Consider the following 17050-nt stretch of genomic DNA (forward strand, 5'->3'; position numbering starts at 1 on the left):
TGCAGAAAAGGCCCTGGAGGTCTGGGCTGACAGCAAGCTGAGCATGGGCCAGCAGCCTGCCCCAGCAGCAGAGAGGGCCATCAGCATCCTGGGCTGTTTGAACAGGAGCACAGCCAGCAGGTCAAAGGAAGGGATTTTCCCCATTTACTCGGCACTTGTTAGACTGCATTTGGAGTAATGCTTGTAGTTTTGGGATTTGCTGTACAAGAAAGAAATCAATAAACTGGAGCAAGGTCAGGAGAGGGCCACTAGGATGGTCAAGGCTGGAGCACTTGTCCTATGAGGAGAGGCAGAGGGAATGGGACTTGTTCAGCCTTGAGAAAAGGTTGGGGGATACCTAATAGCCACCTCCCCATATCTATTGGGAAGTCATCAACAAGATAGAGCTAGGCTTGTTAGTGAAGTGCACAATGGGAGAATAAGAGACAGTGGGAAATACAGGAGGATCCAACTTGATATAAGGGAAAAAAATTCTCAAACACTGCAACAGGCTCCCCAGAGGGGTTGTGCAGGCTCCATCCTTGGAGGTTTTCAAGACCTAACTGGAGAAACCCCTGAGGAGCTTGGTCTGATGCCAGAGCAGGCCCTGCTCTGGGCAAAAGGTTGGACCAGAGATCTCCTGACGGCCCTTCCAGCTGAGTGACTCTGGGATTCCGTGAAACTGCCTACCTGACAGTACCCTCCTGAGTGGTAATGGCTGAAGAGCTGGGGATGCAAAAGCTGGCTCTGTACCTCGTCGCCTGCATAGCTGTGTGTGAAGAAGATGAGCAAGCTTTTTCAAAATGTCAAAAATCATGTGTGCAGACATAAATGTGTGAGAGACAAATGAGTCCTGACCAGAGCTTCCCATTGCTCCCACCTATAATGTGAAGTTGCAACATCAACCTCTATGCAAGTGATGTCTAATAAACACATTGTCCGCAAGTTCTCAGCAGCAAGAGGAAATCACTTGTAAGACTGTGGGTCTCATCCTGTTTTTCTTGAACATCAAACTCTTGGGCATTGCAATACAAAACTTTTTTAGAAATCACTAGAGCAGAACCCCCCCCCCGTATTTCACAGTTAGCATGAATGGCATGCACATTTTGTAGTGTATAACAAAGCAACAAACCATAAGCATAAGGAAAAATCTACTAACCTTTAATAAACCATGTTTTTACAATTGACAGCATCTTATATTTTCACAGTGAGGCACATCAACAGAAGGACCTTTCTTTCCTTGTGCCACAACATGGCAGTAGCAACATAAGCAAGCAATGTGGTGTGTCAAGGTGGAAGAGCAAGAAGCTGGCAGTAACTCAACTTTAAACTCTCCATTTGCCCCAGGGACAGCTCAGCCCTGCACAAAAAAAGGATGAGCCAGCCTTAACAACCTATCATTTTCCTCTATATTGCTTGTGCCAGATGATATTTTGCAAGAAAAGATTACAGTCTGGTTAAGAGAAGTCTCTTTATTGGTTTACCCTTCTTTCATGTTTTGTGCTGTTGAATGAGAAGGGCAAATAATGCTGTCTTTTGAGGATGTTCATTCAGAGTTGCTCCAAACCTGTTGGTAACAGACCCTTAGAGTGGAGGTGCATACAGATGTCAAACCCAGGTTCACTCAGTTTCCATAGCTTGGCTATTGAGCTGGCTGCCAGCCTGACCCTTTCTTAAATTACTTGACAACACCCAATAGACCCAAAGGAAGACTGCAATTACCAGAAATAAAAGCGCTTGGTGTTAGCCCTAAAGGAAAACATAAAGCTAAGGATGGTTTGGAGCAAAGAGGGAATGAAGGTCTTCTCCTATTAGATGCATCCAAGAAGGGCAAAGTGTAAAAAAGTGGAGTTTGTCCTGAAATACAGTAGAATTTCTGATAAGTGTATACAGAGTCAAATTTGCCACTACGTGATATAAGTAAGGGAAAGTGTCTCTTATTGTGTAACATTAACAACTCTAGCGAACAGATCCTATGTGCTCCTCATATTTGCCTGATGCACAGCCCATGCATTTATTACAAAACAGGGTTCCCCAGAGCACCTCTCCTTCAGGAGCTGAATGGGTATCTTGGGAATTCAGGCATCTCATAGACTTCTGATGGGCAGAGAGCGAAATACTGCTCCTTCAAGTCTGAATAAGGGCGAGAGGGGACTGAATTCTCTCATGCACCAGCTCTTCCAGGAAAAACAGTACAGTCACAAATCCCAAATTCAAAAATCAGACAGCTTGCCTGAAATATTTATAGTATAATTGGTTGGATTTTTTCCTTTACATTTGCATATGCAATATGTCTCATAAATGAGTAGGTAGGGCTTGAATCACAGCAGCATTTTAGTGTCTGACTTCCATTGGTTTCAGTGATGATAAAATGCCCAAATACTTCTCTGAATCGCACCTAAATGACACTCTAACTCCTGGCTTTGGCCAAATGCCCTTACTGAGGTAACAGCATCTGCAGTTCCCAGAGGGCTGTTGGGCATGTAAAGGCCAGATGTTGTTTCTGAAAAAGCAGCAAATATCTTTTCATTTGAATCACAGCAATTCTTACTCTTCATGCCCTGCAGGTGCCCTGCTAGAGTACCTTTGCCCCGCAGCATGGTGCCTCATGTTTTTTTTAGGATGTTCCTACTGCATTTCCTTGTGAAGGTGCTTATGACCGGCCTGTCCTTACAAATAATCCCACTGGTTATTCAGGCTAGTTAGAATGAGGATAGCTGTAGAGATTCTAGCTTTTGGTAGGTACTCTCCTGCGGTAACAGCATTGTAAAACATGCCACAAAGATGTTGTTTTCCATGCTGGATCATGGAGAAGCATCCACAGCACTTGAGCCTCGGTTGACAGCCACGTTGTGGCTCTGCTAAGTTGTGACTGAAAATTTCCAGTTAGTCCTTCCAGTTGGGCAAGCAGGCTTTCAAACCAGACCCGTTTTTTTTCTGTTTTAACCTACACACAAAGTCCCCGGAAAGCGGGCAGAGCAGAATCTGTCCCATGGGGATGGTCATGGGTGCTCCCCAGGTGGAGGGCCAGCGCAGTGCTGGGAAGGGAGCACAGCATGCCGGAGGTCCCCTCTCCCTCCCTGTGCACCAGGCTGGCCATCCCCCCCGAACACGGGTCACCGGCTCCCACCGCTTGGCTACACCCCGGCTCCCCTCCTAGAGCAAGCGGGGAGGCCATCGATCACCTCTAAGCATTTCCAGGCGAGCCCTTCGTGTACGACAGCACACGCGATGACGTGTGAGCTGAGGTAACAAAGACAGGTAGGGATCCTGCCGCAGTGGCATTAATGATAGGGGTAGACCTTGGACCGCTCTCCCGGTTGTCAGGGGAACTGTATGGGTTGCTGGCCCATGAAAACATAAAAGAGCAGCAGCGAGTGGGAGAGGAGGCACTGTCGCCTGCCCCGCAGGCTGACCCCACTCCCAGCCACAGCGGAGCATCCCTGCCTCGGGAAGCTCGGCCAAGCGGGAAGCCAGGCAGTGACGAACCCATCTGCTGGCATTTGGAGAAAGAGTAAGTCGCTGTCTTTGTTTTGGCTCTAAAAGGCGGGGATAAATAGCAGAGGAACTTTTAATAGCTTATATTTTTATGAATGAGGCTGTTTCTCTTCCAGCACAATTATTTCCTTGCCAGTAACTCTGTTCCTGGCAGGTATTTTTTTTTTCAGATTTGTTGTTTTGTAATCACGGTGAAATAACAGATTCTGCAAAGTTTGTCTTTCGTGTGTTGCAATTGTTTATACGCTGTATCTGTATGCCTTAGGTAATAATTAATAGCTCTATGAATAATAACCACAAAGAACGGTGGAATGATTTTGCTCCATTTTGCAAATACTTCTTTAGGCAAGTCTTTAAAGGTGGTGGAAGTGTCAGTGGGAATTATTCCAGCTGACAGGAATTGAGTTATTTTATTCAGTTAAAACTGCCTTGAGAAGAACACTGGGAGAGGAGGATCAGGGAAAGAGCAGCTAGGACCTGGGTTTTATTCTGCCATTTAATTTACCTGCATTTTATTCTGCCATTTAATTTATAAATCAAGCCACTGATACAGTAAGGACAAAACAATGTAAATACACCGTCTCTGTATAGCACTGGAGTCTCAATAGCGATGACAATATCCACTATCCGAGTGAGGGAACGGGAGCCGAGATACCCGACACCAGGAGGCCCTGCTCCAGAGTTTCAGTCTCCACCCGCTTAGTGACCATTAACATTTCTTAACAGCTTTCTATCATGCAGCTTTCTCCTCTCACATCTTTTTTCTTAATTTAGGATTTGAACAATAGAAAACGAAGTGTTAAAGTACACTTTTTATACATTTTCATTCATGAAGTAAGCATTATGTTTTGGGCTTGGCAAATCTTTAATTTAGTGTAACGCTTAACTCGAACTTTTGTCCAGGTCAGGTTAGAAAGGGCACTGGGAAATAATAACAAAAAAATGCAGTCAAGCTTTCTTTCCTAAAGTTCACTCAGTGTAAGTACCCTTGCTCCAGGGAGTAGTTGGTTTGACATAAAAAAATGAGAATTTTAAAAAGTGGTTTTGAATTTAATTTTAGTACCCCAGTGTTCAAGAACTCAGCTTGAGCCACCAAGAATAACTTTGGTTTTCAGGCAGTGCTGACCACCCATCCTTTGGACACCTGATTTCGCAGAAGGTGTCCCTTTCTGAGGACAAATGAATAAACAGGTATTTGATTGTGTACACCTTACAATTACAAAAGTACTTGCTGTATGAAAATGTGATGCACTTGTGCATTCGTGAGCATACAAATTCATGCTTTATGCATCTGCATACACTTATACACTTTCTTTTTTTTTTTTTTTTTTGAATACTCGGACTTTAAATCACAACCCCCCCAAACATTGTAGCTTACATACACTCAGTGCATTCAGAGTCAGCACCGGTACTGAAGGAAATTGTATTTGCTAAGGCTTCTCTTCTACAAAAATAAATAAAATTAGCCTATTGGAAGGCAAGAGGCTAGATCATTCAAGAAGTGAACAAGGAAGTTATTAAAAGTACTAATCTATAATTTAGAGTAGAAGTAAGATCTTTTCACAGTGTAACATATAACTGTGTACTCTCAGGTTTCTCTTTAATACAAAGCCAGGGCACAATTTTGTATTCCTGACACCTTTTTGGTACAGGGCTCTCTCATAAGCATCAGGACAAGAGTTCAAGCTACTAGTGCTTCTGTTATTTGAAAGCTACAGAAGGCACTGCAGAGAAATATCAAACAGTCAACAGGCTGGAATAGCTGCCTGGTTAGATAGTAACAGGAGGAAACTTCTTTTTCTATAATGCCTTCCCTTTGAGACTCTTAAAGCACTTCATAACCACTGAACAGAAAACTGGGACTTGTAGTCATAGGTGGTACTAACAGGAAGGATGGAGATACACTGCCATAATGGCACTGCTAGAAATAAAATTCCGATTTTCCATTTCGTTAGATCAGATTTATACCACTGATTTCAATCTGGTTACACAGGTGCAATGACAAATCCTGCCTATGGTGCTTGAGTGTGTAAGGTATGTTTGATGGGCCGCTGCTTTGTAAAGCTGTGCAGAGCAGTGCTCTCCTCCTGAGCTGGTAAAGCTTTATACCACTTTCTTCTCACTTTTCATTTATGTAAATGCTTATTCTGGTGCAATTCAAAGGTGAATACCCAGATCGGTGTGTGTCAGCCTTCCTGGACAGCATGTACTGTGTGCACACCTCCAGGCTGGAATAGCTCCAGGCCTGTTCTAGCAAAGCAAATCCTGCCACTCATCTTGGTCCAAAGCTCTTTATTAGGAAAAGTGCAGACTGCACGTGTGAAGTGGGGCATGAAAATGAAGGCCTTACACATGCATCCTTTCTACTCTCCAAGGGCTGAGAATAATCAAGCTGTGATCTGCCGAGGGTGACCTTCATCCAGGGAAAAAAGGAGGTATCATCACTCCCAATTCTTTGGGAGGACAAGGCTTCCTCCTTTCCCTTGAGTCTTCTCCTATTAATCTGCCTCCCTGCAGTTACATGTCACAACCTCCCCTGCTGTAACTTCTGCCTCCAGTATGGACAGAAGCTTTGCATGGGATGGACAGGCTTGATGATTTTGCAGAGTTGTTTTTAGATGAATTGTCTGTCCCAGAGTCTGTGTACGCTGAATACCAAAATACCCATACGCAAATATTTTCAAGGGTCTGTGTGTTGTTCAAGTTCAATGCAACAGAATTGCCTATTTTATCTTGCATTTTTATCATTGCCGGGAAGGAATCTGTTCCACTGCACTTGACAGCACCACTGCTACAGCACTGGCTGCTCAGCCTAATGACAGCAGCCCAGGCTTTTGTTGCACAAGCAAATGCAAATACAATTTTCAAGTTATTGACAACAAGCACAGATCACACTGCATCCTGGAAGTCTGTAGAACGTCAGCTTTTATCACAAAGTTATTTTTCTACACTTATCTGCGGAATAGCTAAATAAATATGGTAATTGTTTAAACAAAGAGACAGAAAACAAAATACCTCTCTCTCTGCCAACAGCCCACTTTGGGAACTCCTAAAACTCCCACGGAGTGAAAAGGTCAAATCCAGCACTTTGTTTCTCTCAAGGCCTGAGCCTCCCTAGGGCTTTCTGGTCAGATAATGTAGCTACTCTGCAGTGAAGACTTAGACTAGACTTATTAAGGGACTGACTCTTTGCATTTTACATAACCCTTTACATTTTCTTGTAATCTTGCATTTTAACACCTGCGTAGTTCAGTAGATGTTAAAAGCTAACCTTACCCTTTCTCATGTGCATACCTTTCTGCAAACCAGAGATGTTATTCTCTTCAGTTATGATTTAACAATAAAAGTTTTTTTCCAGAAGATCCGAGAGGCTTTCAAGCAAATTTATTAGCATTATCTTTGAGCAAAAAAAAAGAGTTCAGTTTACTCTTTCAAATGCCAAAGAAATTGCATTTCAAAAACCTCCAATTAGTCATGATGTGAACACAGCACAGCCACCCAATGGTAGCCCTGTGCAGTCTTTAAAAAACACTTTTTCAACAAACGTTTTACAGGTTAGACCAGTATTAAATATCACCAAAAGAGCACACAGATGAAGGCAAGCCTGGGGCATGCTTTACTCCTTAGAGTAATGGGAGCTTGTCTGCTCTCCTGTTCCCCCTGCCTCCCTTTTGAGGTTTCTGCACGGCAGGTGAGCAATGCCTCTGCCCCAGTGAGATCAGCCCAGTTAAGCTGCTGTACCTACCTCCTTGCTGCCACCTACGCTCTGAAATGTAGTGTATCTTTTTAAACATCCCTCCCATACCTGCATGCAAACAGGAAAAGAAAGAGGCAGTCTTCATAGTTCTTCTAAATGCTTTTGGTGTTGTCCAGCCTTTCACGCTATCTTGATCTAAATTGGGGGGTTTTGGTATTCATCCTGTGTACATTACTCAAGCTGCACAAGATTATATGGATTTAAGCTCCTCTTTGCTTAATACAGCATTTTCACATAGGCACATGTTAACACAAGTGATCAATGAGGGGTTTTAATTAGTTTTTTTCTGAATAGAGAATGGAAGAAAGCGCCCTGTGAAGAAATTAATTGTATAGGCTTGGGACTTCCATTGAATAGGATTAACTTTGCTTGAGACAGTAGCATTCTCACACAACAGTCAAAGGCTTTTTATTGCTTTTTTTCAGTTTTCTTAATACACAGATCTGCAATTAGCAAAAAAAAAAAAATAGTGGAATGATCAAAGCAAATTCAGAAACCTGAAATGACACTATTACTAAATAAGCGTTGAAAATCTCCTTTAGCTATCAAAATCTGCAAAGAAAAAGGAGCAGGGATGGAATTTTGTGCTAGAAAACTTTTGGGATAACATGTAATAAAACAGGGTTTTCAATGCTGGAAAGAGGATATACATCTAAAAACATGCATGGTTGAAGCAATCAAACCGGAATCGTTTTCTTGTGGTATCTATGTCTAGTCCGATTTTCACTTGAAAGGCCCCCCACTCAGGACAAAAATTAACAAGTGATTTGCTAGATTTAGATCACTCAAAATTGTTTTTTCAGAAGCAGGTTACTGCTACTGGAAGCAAGTAAAATTCCCCTAAAATCATTAGGTTTTTTGTTTGCTGCTAAGCAAAGAATGCAGCTTCTCTCCCCTCTCTGTCACAGAGATCCCAGCTCCAAAGCGGTGGCTGCCTTACCCCTCCCCAGGCCAGCACTGCAGGCTGGAGGGACTCCGAGGCAGGTGCTGGGATCTAGTTTTTCCCCACTTTTTGCATGGAAGGAACAACTCAATACTGAACAACAAATATTGGATTGGATAGAAACCACACAAATCAGGACCCAAAGCAGAAACAGAATGGGTGGCTCTTCCAGAGAAATGTTGTTCATTTTCTTTTACTTTCTATCAAGACGTGCTTGTAAAGTTAGCAAAAAAACCTGCCCCGGGACATCAGTTTTGTACTCTTTCTGTATGTTCTGCCCTGTTAAAGAGCTTCCTGATTTGTCGAGGAAGGCTTCCTACTCCTTCCTTCTCCTTCACTTCTCCATCCCATCTCTGGACTGTGCTTGCCTCTCCTCCACCCAGCCCCTTATCACCACCTTTCCCCCTTCTTCTCTCTACAGCTGCCTCTTTCACCTACAGCTACCTCCTTGTTCCACCATACAGGCTGCTGTGGATTCCTCCTCATCCACCTGCGTCTGCTGAGTCTGTGCTCTGGGGTTTAAGTACTGTGTCCAGGTACTCCTAGACATGCTTTACTATAGACTTACTTAGTTGTTACGGAGTTGCTCTTGGTGCTTAGAGCTGACCTTTCTTCCCTGTTCTCCAAGTATTCAGCTAAACAGATCTGGCTATAACAAAAAGTCCTCCAACTTGGTGTGATGCAAGAGCTTCCCCTCAATGTCGAGGAAGACTTTTCTAATGGAGCCTACAAGGAAAACTGGATGCTGGCTTTGGACTTCAGGAAGCTTAAATGCCAAATGAAAATCAAGAAGATGATACCAATCACCAAAGCCTTCTTGATGATTAAAATCTTCAGGCCAACTAAGAATCTCTTGATCTTGAACATACCCACTTCCACTTCCCCATTTCCCAGAAAGCCCTTGCAGCGCCAGAGTTTCTATCAGTACTCTTTTTGTAATTGCTGAATCTTTGCCTTCTGATACCTCAACTGAGGTACCTCTTCAATTCATAGAAACCAAAATCCACACTTCAAAACCTTTCTGAAGTGTTTTAATGCTGTAACTGGCAGATAACCACTGGGGAAACACTCTCAGCTGTTTGGAGAAGATCTGGATCAACCATCAGTAATTCCCATGGGGTAGTGGTACTCTACATCTGCTCAGTGAAGTTGGGTGACTGCTTACCCAAGCATAAGAAAAAGCAGGCATAAGAAAAGACCTCTGGGGCGATACATTCGAATTATTATTCAAGACACTGTGTCGTTCCCATACACTGATTTAATTTTTCACTTCATTCTCAAACACTAAATGTTTCCCACATTGTGACTCTGGACAGCAAGGCGGTGTGGGGGGTATGACTCAGCAGCTATTTATCTACTAGTTTTACTCGCCTCCTGTTTTTTCATCTCCTAATTGTATTTCCAAAACCGGACTATGTAGAGATGGAAAGGGAAGGAAAGTAGGCTTTACCTCCAACTTACCTATGCAGGGTGTGGATTTGTTCAAGGTTGCAGCTGTAACAAAAACTAACCAGTCACTGATAAAAGGAAACGTTGCAATCACAGCACATAATTTCAAAACACTGTGTAATTGTTAGCTGACTGTATAAGAACAACTTAGAAAAAGTATCAGTGCGGTTGGGTGAAGGGCATGTTATTACATCCCACCTATGCCACTCATTTGAAACATGGTTGTTTGGGATGTTGTTAGAAATAACACCACAAAGAAACCATGTTGTTTGAATAAACCACCATCTGTTTGGACAAATTATTTCTTTGCTGCATTGGACAAAGAGATGAACCCAAGGTGGTATTAATTCTGCTGGAGGTCATCTTGCAGCCTCGTAGAGCTCTAGATTCTTTTACTCAAAAGTTTAAACCAAACCTTCAGCAATAGCACAAGACTCCTCCAGTGCATACCACGTTTAGGCTACAGAACCATTCTGTATTTTAATCAAAATGTATTTATCAATCAGCTCACTGCAACTGGTTAATGAAAAAGTTCAATCACTTCTGGTATGAAAATGTGTTACCATTTTTATTACTCCAGCCCCTTTCAAGGACTGATGAACGTCGGGTATAAGGTTGGACAAGAATGACTGTCTAAAACAGCTGAATTGAACAATTATAAGGGAATAAAATGCAGAAGCTCCTTCTTAGCTTGAGCTTCTGTAGACAAGGGAGTTATTCTTTGCACCAGAACAGATACATAAAAGCAGGTAGGTTTTGGTTACCCATCTGTGAGGGAAGAGCATTCAGATAATTTGCCAAGTCCAGATTTGAAATACCATTCTCATTTCTTGATTTCAGCAATCTGCTAGTATAAACTGGAAAGCTGAAAAATGCTTATATGATTTTTACAGGACTGTTACACCTGCTATGCTATATTATGCAAGGAAATGTCAAATGGCTTATGGAAACAAGTTGTAAAATCCATTGTGTCAGGTGGATGAGTCTTTAAATAGCTATAGATTTTTAAAGTTTTAAGTAGAAACAACACTCATAGATGTTTTTTCCATAACTGTATGATAAGCCTCCTTTTGCCAAAGTTGGTAGCATAGTAGAAGAGTAAGACATAGACCGAGTCTGTTGGGTTGTTTTATCACTGAAATTCTGTCTCCTAGCCATAATCAAGGAAGAAGGCTGCAGAACTAGCTGAACACATGCATATTAAATGCATATGATGAGACTGTTGCTTAGTCTCTGAATATGTACTGATTATACTGGAAGTCTAGCTAAGCTTGATTTGAAAATTAGGGAAGAGAAGAAGGCGTACTCACCAAGTTTCCCTAGAAAATTGTATGGAAATTCTTGACATTTAGCACGATCTGATGCATTCTTTGGGTTTCTATAGGTTATATCTAAAAATAATTCAGTGAGCTCAAAGGATAAATAATCTCTGTTAAGGGGAGCGGGTAATGCTTAGAGAGAGAGCATGGTGTAAAGATGCATCCCACAAACCAAATTTTCTAGTTTTCTGAAGATACTCCATCCTTCTTTGTAAATTTGGAGATGATAGAGAACACAAACCCACAATAGGCAAGATAATCACCCCATATTTTCTTTCAGCTTAATGGTAATATTACAACAAAGAGCTTTTGTGTGCCTCCAAGAGCCCTACTGAAGGCATCTTTGCATTACAAGCAATCCAAAATATAAGGAATTTCTGCAAAGAGGAAGAGTTTTGAAAATAACTCTGTTAGCTTTTGCAACTTCAAAAGTACTTCCTGAGAGGCAGAGGGTTTATTCTTTGTGTAGCTCACCATGACATCAACAAACCAAATTACAAAAAAAACCCAAAACAAAAACAAAAAACAAAAAACAAACATTAACAATTCTGTGTTTCAGTCCTTTCAGTGATTAAACTTAGATCACCTCAACTATTTTGCTTCATAATAACAAGGCATCATCCTGCAGGTGCATACATTCAGGCCCTGGCCATGTTTTTCAGACACATGCTCTTCTTTGAGCCTCTTTCTTTTCCCCACATCTTCTAGCCTGGCAAGTCTTGTCCCTCAACTACCATGTCTGTGAATTTTGCTTCACATTCTTCTTCATCTTCCTTACTGAAACTCAGACTCTTTTGAGCCACTCCTGGGGAAGACAAGCTAAAGACCCCTCCCCAGACTTTTAGTGAAAAGAACCCCTTGCTAAGTTGTGACCCCCTCCCTTCTAGCAGTGCCTTGACAGCAGTAATAATTCAAAAAGATACAACTCAGAGTCATCAAGCTAGTGCCGTTAAGTTTTATCTATGCTTTAACTTGCTTCTTCCTTGCAAGGCAGTTCCCCCCACCCCTAAAAATTAAAGCCAACCTTTTTCCAAGCCTTAACCAGTGCGGACAGCAAATTAATTTGATTAAGAGCCATATAATGCACATTTTCCTGTAGATAATTGGTAGCTTAGGTAAAGGTGCGTTGCAGGTGACTTTGACACTTTACAGAGAGACAACCTGCAACATATATTTCACTGCTTGCATATCACTCACCAAAGCCACACAAAAACTAAATGCCGAGAACTGATTTGGTAGGAATGTTTCTGTGTTGCAGGGAGCAGAGGAGGATAGCAAGTATTTAGGGAGATAACATTTCCTGGAATGCCAAGATTTAGAATTGTGTTTGGATTTTGATGGACGGAGTCCAAATGCTATCAGCTAAGCTAAACCAAGAATTTTCTTTGGTTGGCTGCAAGACAGTAGAGAACTAAAGGTTCTCCACTCTTCAGGTACTGAAAAAAAATATGAAAAGGAATCAAGAGGTAAAACTAATGAGGCTGCATTGAAGTATTTTATTCTAATGTTTTATGACTATTAAGTCCTCACATGTTATGTGGTAAAAGCAGTACCACCCCTTTTGATGCACCACACCTGGCTACAGAAGGTCCTGTGCTGAAAATAGTTGGAGGCAAAGAAAGTTACAGCAGTAAGTATCACATGTTCTTGTCCTATTCGAAATGTCTCGTACACACCCTCTTACAGCTGCACATGGACATGGCTACTTGCCTAGATGGATCTTTGGTCTGACAAGATTATGGCCATTCTTATACAAGACCTACATAGTGTAAATGTATGCAAACTGACTCAAACATGATTTAATTCTGTATGTACTCCCTGAATTTAGTATGATGTTTTCTTAAATGAAGGATACAGTCATTTTAATGCTTAAATCAAATATTTAATCCATGTTGCGGAACATACCAGAAATACCAGTCCAGCTGTCAGCTAATGTTTAACTTCAAAGGTCAGACTCATCCAAGCTGTAGCTGTTCTGGTATCATTACTGCTAGATTAATTTGGTGTCTAGTATCTAAGCATCTAATCATGCATCACAATGAAAATCCTATTACTAGACCTCCATACTGTGCTTATTTTCTCAGCCCTTAACCATGGCTAACAGTTGTGATAAATGAGAAATCTGTAATATCACCACTGTTTCACAACTCAATTAAATTATTCGAGTTTATCTGTTTCGGAGGTAAGAAGAATTCCTAGACAATGTTAACAATATGAGTTTGAACTAAGTAAAAGAGATTTTAATTGAACACTCAGCACTTCTGCATTTCTAACTCCCACCTGTACATGATAACCGCAGTGGACTTCTCCTCACTGAACTTATCCAGTCCTGCCTTGAGTTTGTGAAAAATTTTGCACCCCCAACATCCTTTACTAAGGATCAACAAGTCAACTGTGACCCTAGTGGTTTTATTTGAGATGTCTTGCTCTTGTTCTTGGAAGAAGCAGTGAAAAACTGACCTCTACCCACCATCTCCATGTCATTTGTGCTGTTATAGGTCACCACCATATCCTGCTCAACCATCTCTTTTCCCACCTAGACTCCTACCTTACCTAGTCCCATCTTACTTAAAGGGAAGCCTTTCCACATCTTGTCACTCTTGTTCCTCTTCTCTGAAGTCCAGTCCTGTGGTATCCTTTCCAAAATGGTGGGATCTGAACTGCACACAACAGGCAAGTGCCAGCAAGCAAGTGATGTATGCAGTAGCTCAACAGCACTGTCTCTTTTTTTACATCATTTTCCTATTACACCTTAAGGATTTAATTACTTTTCAACTGCTGTTAAGCAATGCGCTGATGTTTTCATGCAACTGTCTATAACAAGCTAAAGATCTCATTCCTTGAAAGGATCTGGTGGTAATGTCTGGCTCAGAGTCCACCATTTCTTATGTGCAGATTTTTCTCCCATGTGCACGTGACTTTTGCTTTTCTTCCTTTTCCCATGGATGGCAAAGTCCTGGTCATTTATGAACCATCACAGTTGCTACAGATTCACTGACAGGAGACAAAACTTCAAAGAAAAAAGGTGGACTAGAGGACTATATCCTCTGTAAGTGAGAAATGTGGAAAGTAGGACACAAACTATTCTGTCAAGATGCAGTTTTGTGGGTTTTTTAGAGTTTAGTATTAGTCAAAGAACACTCTCAATTGAATTTTCAGCAGGAATTGAGCTTAAAACATTTAGATCTAAATCACATACCTGGTAAACTACCATGCATATGGCAGTGCTAGTGATTAAGAGAACTTTAGTGTGCTCCTAAAAACATTTTCCTTTAATTGTCTGTTAAATGACCATGAAGTTTATAGCAGAAGATTCCACTGTCTAATGATGGAAGATGAATAACAGACAAAAACAATTTGTGTTTTTATTATAAATACCATTATTTTCCTGTTTATTTGTTATGTTTCTCCAAAACTGTAGGTGTATTGCCATGTTTTCTGAGGTGCTGGAGACATGCATTCTGGACATGGATCAATCTTTTCACATGCTAAGGACCAAATTCTGCCCAGTGCATGCCCTACTGCTGCCTTCACCTTTGGTCAAAATTTGGCTCTAATGTCTCTTGCTGCTTCAAAACAATCACAGTCAAATCAGACAAACTTTCCAACATTAAATTACAAGTAATTTGTTTTGAGAAATTACATTCTGCATCGTTGCTTGTACCATCATCTAATAATATGCCAGGAGAACCCAGATGCTCCTGGTAAGAACCAAAGGTGCGCTGAAAACTAAAGGCTGATAATCCAAGAGTACCCATCAAACATGCTCCCGACCATTTGAAGTGGAGCATGGCTGGGATGGAAACTTGCTCCATTGTCATGAGCATGCATGGAGTTGCTGCTTTGTTTTGCTGGAGTAAATGAAGTGGGGCAGAGCAACCAACAAAGCCGGGATCTATCCTATGCTAGTTGCTGTGCAGAGCATGGTCAGAGATGGTCCTTGGTCCCCAAAACTTACAGGTTGAGGCTGGAGCAGACGTAGCTTCATATGGATCAAAAGCAGGTTTTATCAGCATGCCACATAGCTCAGAAGGGTATGTGCTGCAGCCAGCAGTCCTTCTGCCTTTAACCACCCTTTCATTCTTTCCCTTTGCCCAGTATATCCCACACTCAGTTTAAAGGGAAGGTTATCACAACCCTTACTTAGCAATTCAGGTGTAAAACAAAATGCTCGTCTTCAGCCCTTCTCAGACTGGCTCACTCAGAGAAGTGGAGAGCAGGGTCACTTGTCACCTCTATCTGTTGGGAAGCAGACAAAGAGAAAGGAGTAGGAGGAGTCCTGCCCTTACCTTCACACAGGGCAGGCAGAGGAGCTGCCTGGATAGAGAAGAGGGTATCCAAGCTGTCTCATAAGCAGATGAAACCATTTAGAGCAAAAGAGGAGTGAAAGAAGAATCATGAAAGAAGAAACATGTGTCACAGTTCATTTTTCTGAATCAGTGTAGCTGTGCTTCCCCTCTAATGCAGGGCAACCTGCAAAACTGCAATATGGTTCTAAAGAGATGAGACAGATAATGAGTGGGAGAACCAAAGTAATATTAACTGTTGAGTGGTCTTTAGTATAATAAATTGTTTTTCCTCAGTAGGTAAAGCTGAGCGATATAATTCGCTGAGTAAAAGGAGGAGACGCTTGGCAGCTTGGCACCAGTACTAATGAAGCCAATAGCCTTCCCTGCTCTCTCCTTTTGGCCGGCTCTCATTTTGGCTGGCTTCCTTGGCATACACATCACTGGCAGTTTTGTGAGAAGTCAGAAGAACCATACGCTAATTTTCACCAAGGAAAACACAATTCGCAACTGCAGCTGCTCGGCAGATATCCGTGATTGTGATTACTGCCTGGCAAACTTGATGTGCAATTGCAAAACCGTGCTGCCTTCTACCATGGAAAAAACTACCTACAATAGCCACCTGACCATTTGGTTCACAGACACCTCCGTGCTGGAGATGCTTCTCAACTTCACAAGGGTGTGGGATCTGAAGCTGTCCTTCTGTGGCACTGCTCCCCTCCCAACAGAATACTTGGCCATTTGGGGACTTCAAAAGCTCCGGGTAAAAAAAGTCAAGGGACGATTTCCAGAGCAGAGTGTAACCATCCACAGCAGCAGCAGCAATGAAAAAGAAAATTCACTTGCAGTGCACAACAAAGACAGGCAAATGCTTGTATATATTTCTTTTCTGGATACCTCGCTTTTCAATGGATATTCTTTGCTGAAGTCGTACAGTGTGGAAAACGTCTCTAGTATCACGGAGCATTTCCCCAGCCTGCTGTACTCCGACGTTTTCTCAACATCAGATAACAAGAGCTATGTTGTAACATTCATTTACTGAGTTATTTAATAGTCAGTAAAGTAGTCAGAGGCACAGCAAACTGCTAAGAGAGAGATGGGACTTCTTTAAGTTTGTTTGGTTTGGCCAGGAGGAGCTGTTATGGGATGGACAGTTCTGACTGTGATATCACTCTACAAGGAGGTGTTTAAAGTAAGACAGACTCATCAGGCTAATTCAGTAAATGCTTTCTTAAAGAACAAAGAAAATGTGAAATGACTGATTTAGAAAGCATAGGTACAAATTCTTTTTATATATTGTAAGCTAGAGAACTGAGATCTGCAGATAAATTTTGTTTTAAGGTTGTGCCTCAGACAGAAGAAGACATAACCATGTATGTCCAACTGTAGAAGAACCTGAGCCTCCCAGAGAATCACTCAGGTTAGGTGGCAGCTCGGGAAGTCTCCAGTCCAACCCCCTGCCCAAGCAAGGCCACCTCTGGGATCAGACCAGGCCACTCAGTGTTTTCTGCAGTCGGGTCGCGAAAACCCTCAAGCACAGAGCCTGCACAACCTCATTGGGCAACCTGCTCCACTGCCTGCTTGTCCTCATGGGGAAACTTTTTTCCATGTATTAACCCCAGTCCTCCCTTCTCCAGGCTGAGCAAGCCCAGTTCCGTCACGCTTTTCTCACCCTCACATGCCCCAGCCCCTGACCATCTTGGTGGTTCTCCACTGGACCACTTCAGCTGATCCATATCCTTCTTGCACTGCGGGGGGCCAAAACTGCATGCAGTACTCTGTATGCAGTCTAGTAAGTGCCAGGACAAGGGGAATAATC

General features: G+C 42.1%; 1 protein-coding gene across 2 annotated transcripts; it reads left to right on the forward strand.

Annotated features, from left to right (window-relative positions):
- Positions 1-3312: 3312 nt before the first annotated feature.
- On the forward strand, positions 3313-17050 carry C8H21orf62 (chromosome 8 C21orf62 homolog). Of its 2 annotated transcripts, none has more exons than XM_052794908.1 (2): positions 3313-3493; positions 15529-17050. In XM_052794908.1, exon 2 carries the CDS (start codon positions 15599-15601, stop codon positions 16271-16273), a length of 675 nt encoding a protein of 224 aa, XP_052650868.1. In that variant the 5' UTR covers positions 3313-3493; positions 15529-15598; the 3' UTR covers positions 16274-17050. The 2 variants fall into 2 exon arrangements, with proteins under 2 accessions (XP_052650868.1, XP_052650869.1); XM_052794909.1 differs by having other exon boundaries at positions 15532-17050.

This window comes from Harpia harpyja, chromosome 8 (assembly GCF_026419915.1).
Source record: "Harpia harpyja isolate bHarHar1 chromosome 8, bHarHar1 primary haplotype, whole genome shotgun sequence".
NCBI classification, from domain to species: domain Eukaryota; kingdom Metazoa; phylum Chordata; class Aves; order Accipitriformes; family Accipitridae; genus Harpia; species Harpia harpyja.

What these genes read in the sequence shown, in the direction of transcription:
- C8H21orf62 (XM_052794908.1), top strand. Translation starts at nt 15,599, where the DNA reads ATGAAGCCAATAGCCTTCCCTGCTCTCTCCTTTTGGCCGGCTCTCATT.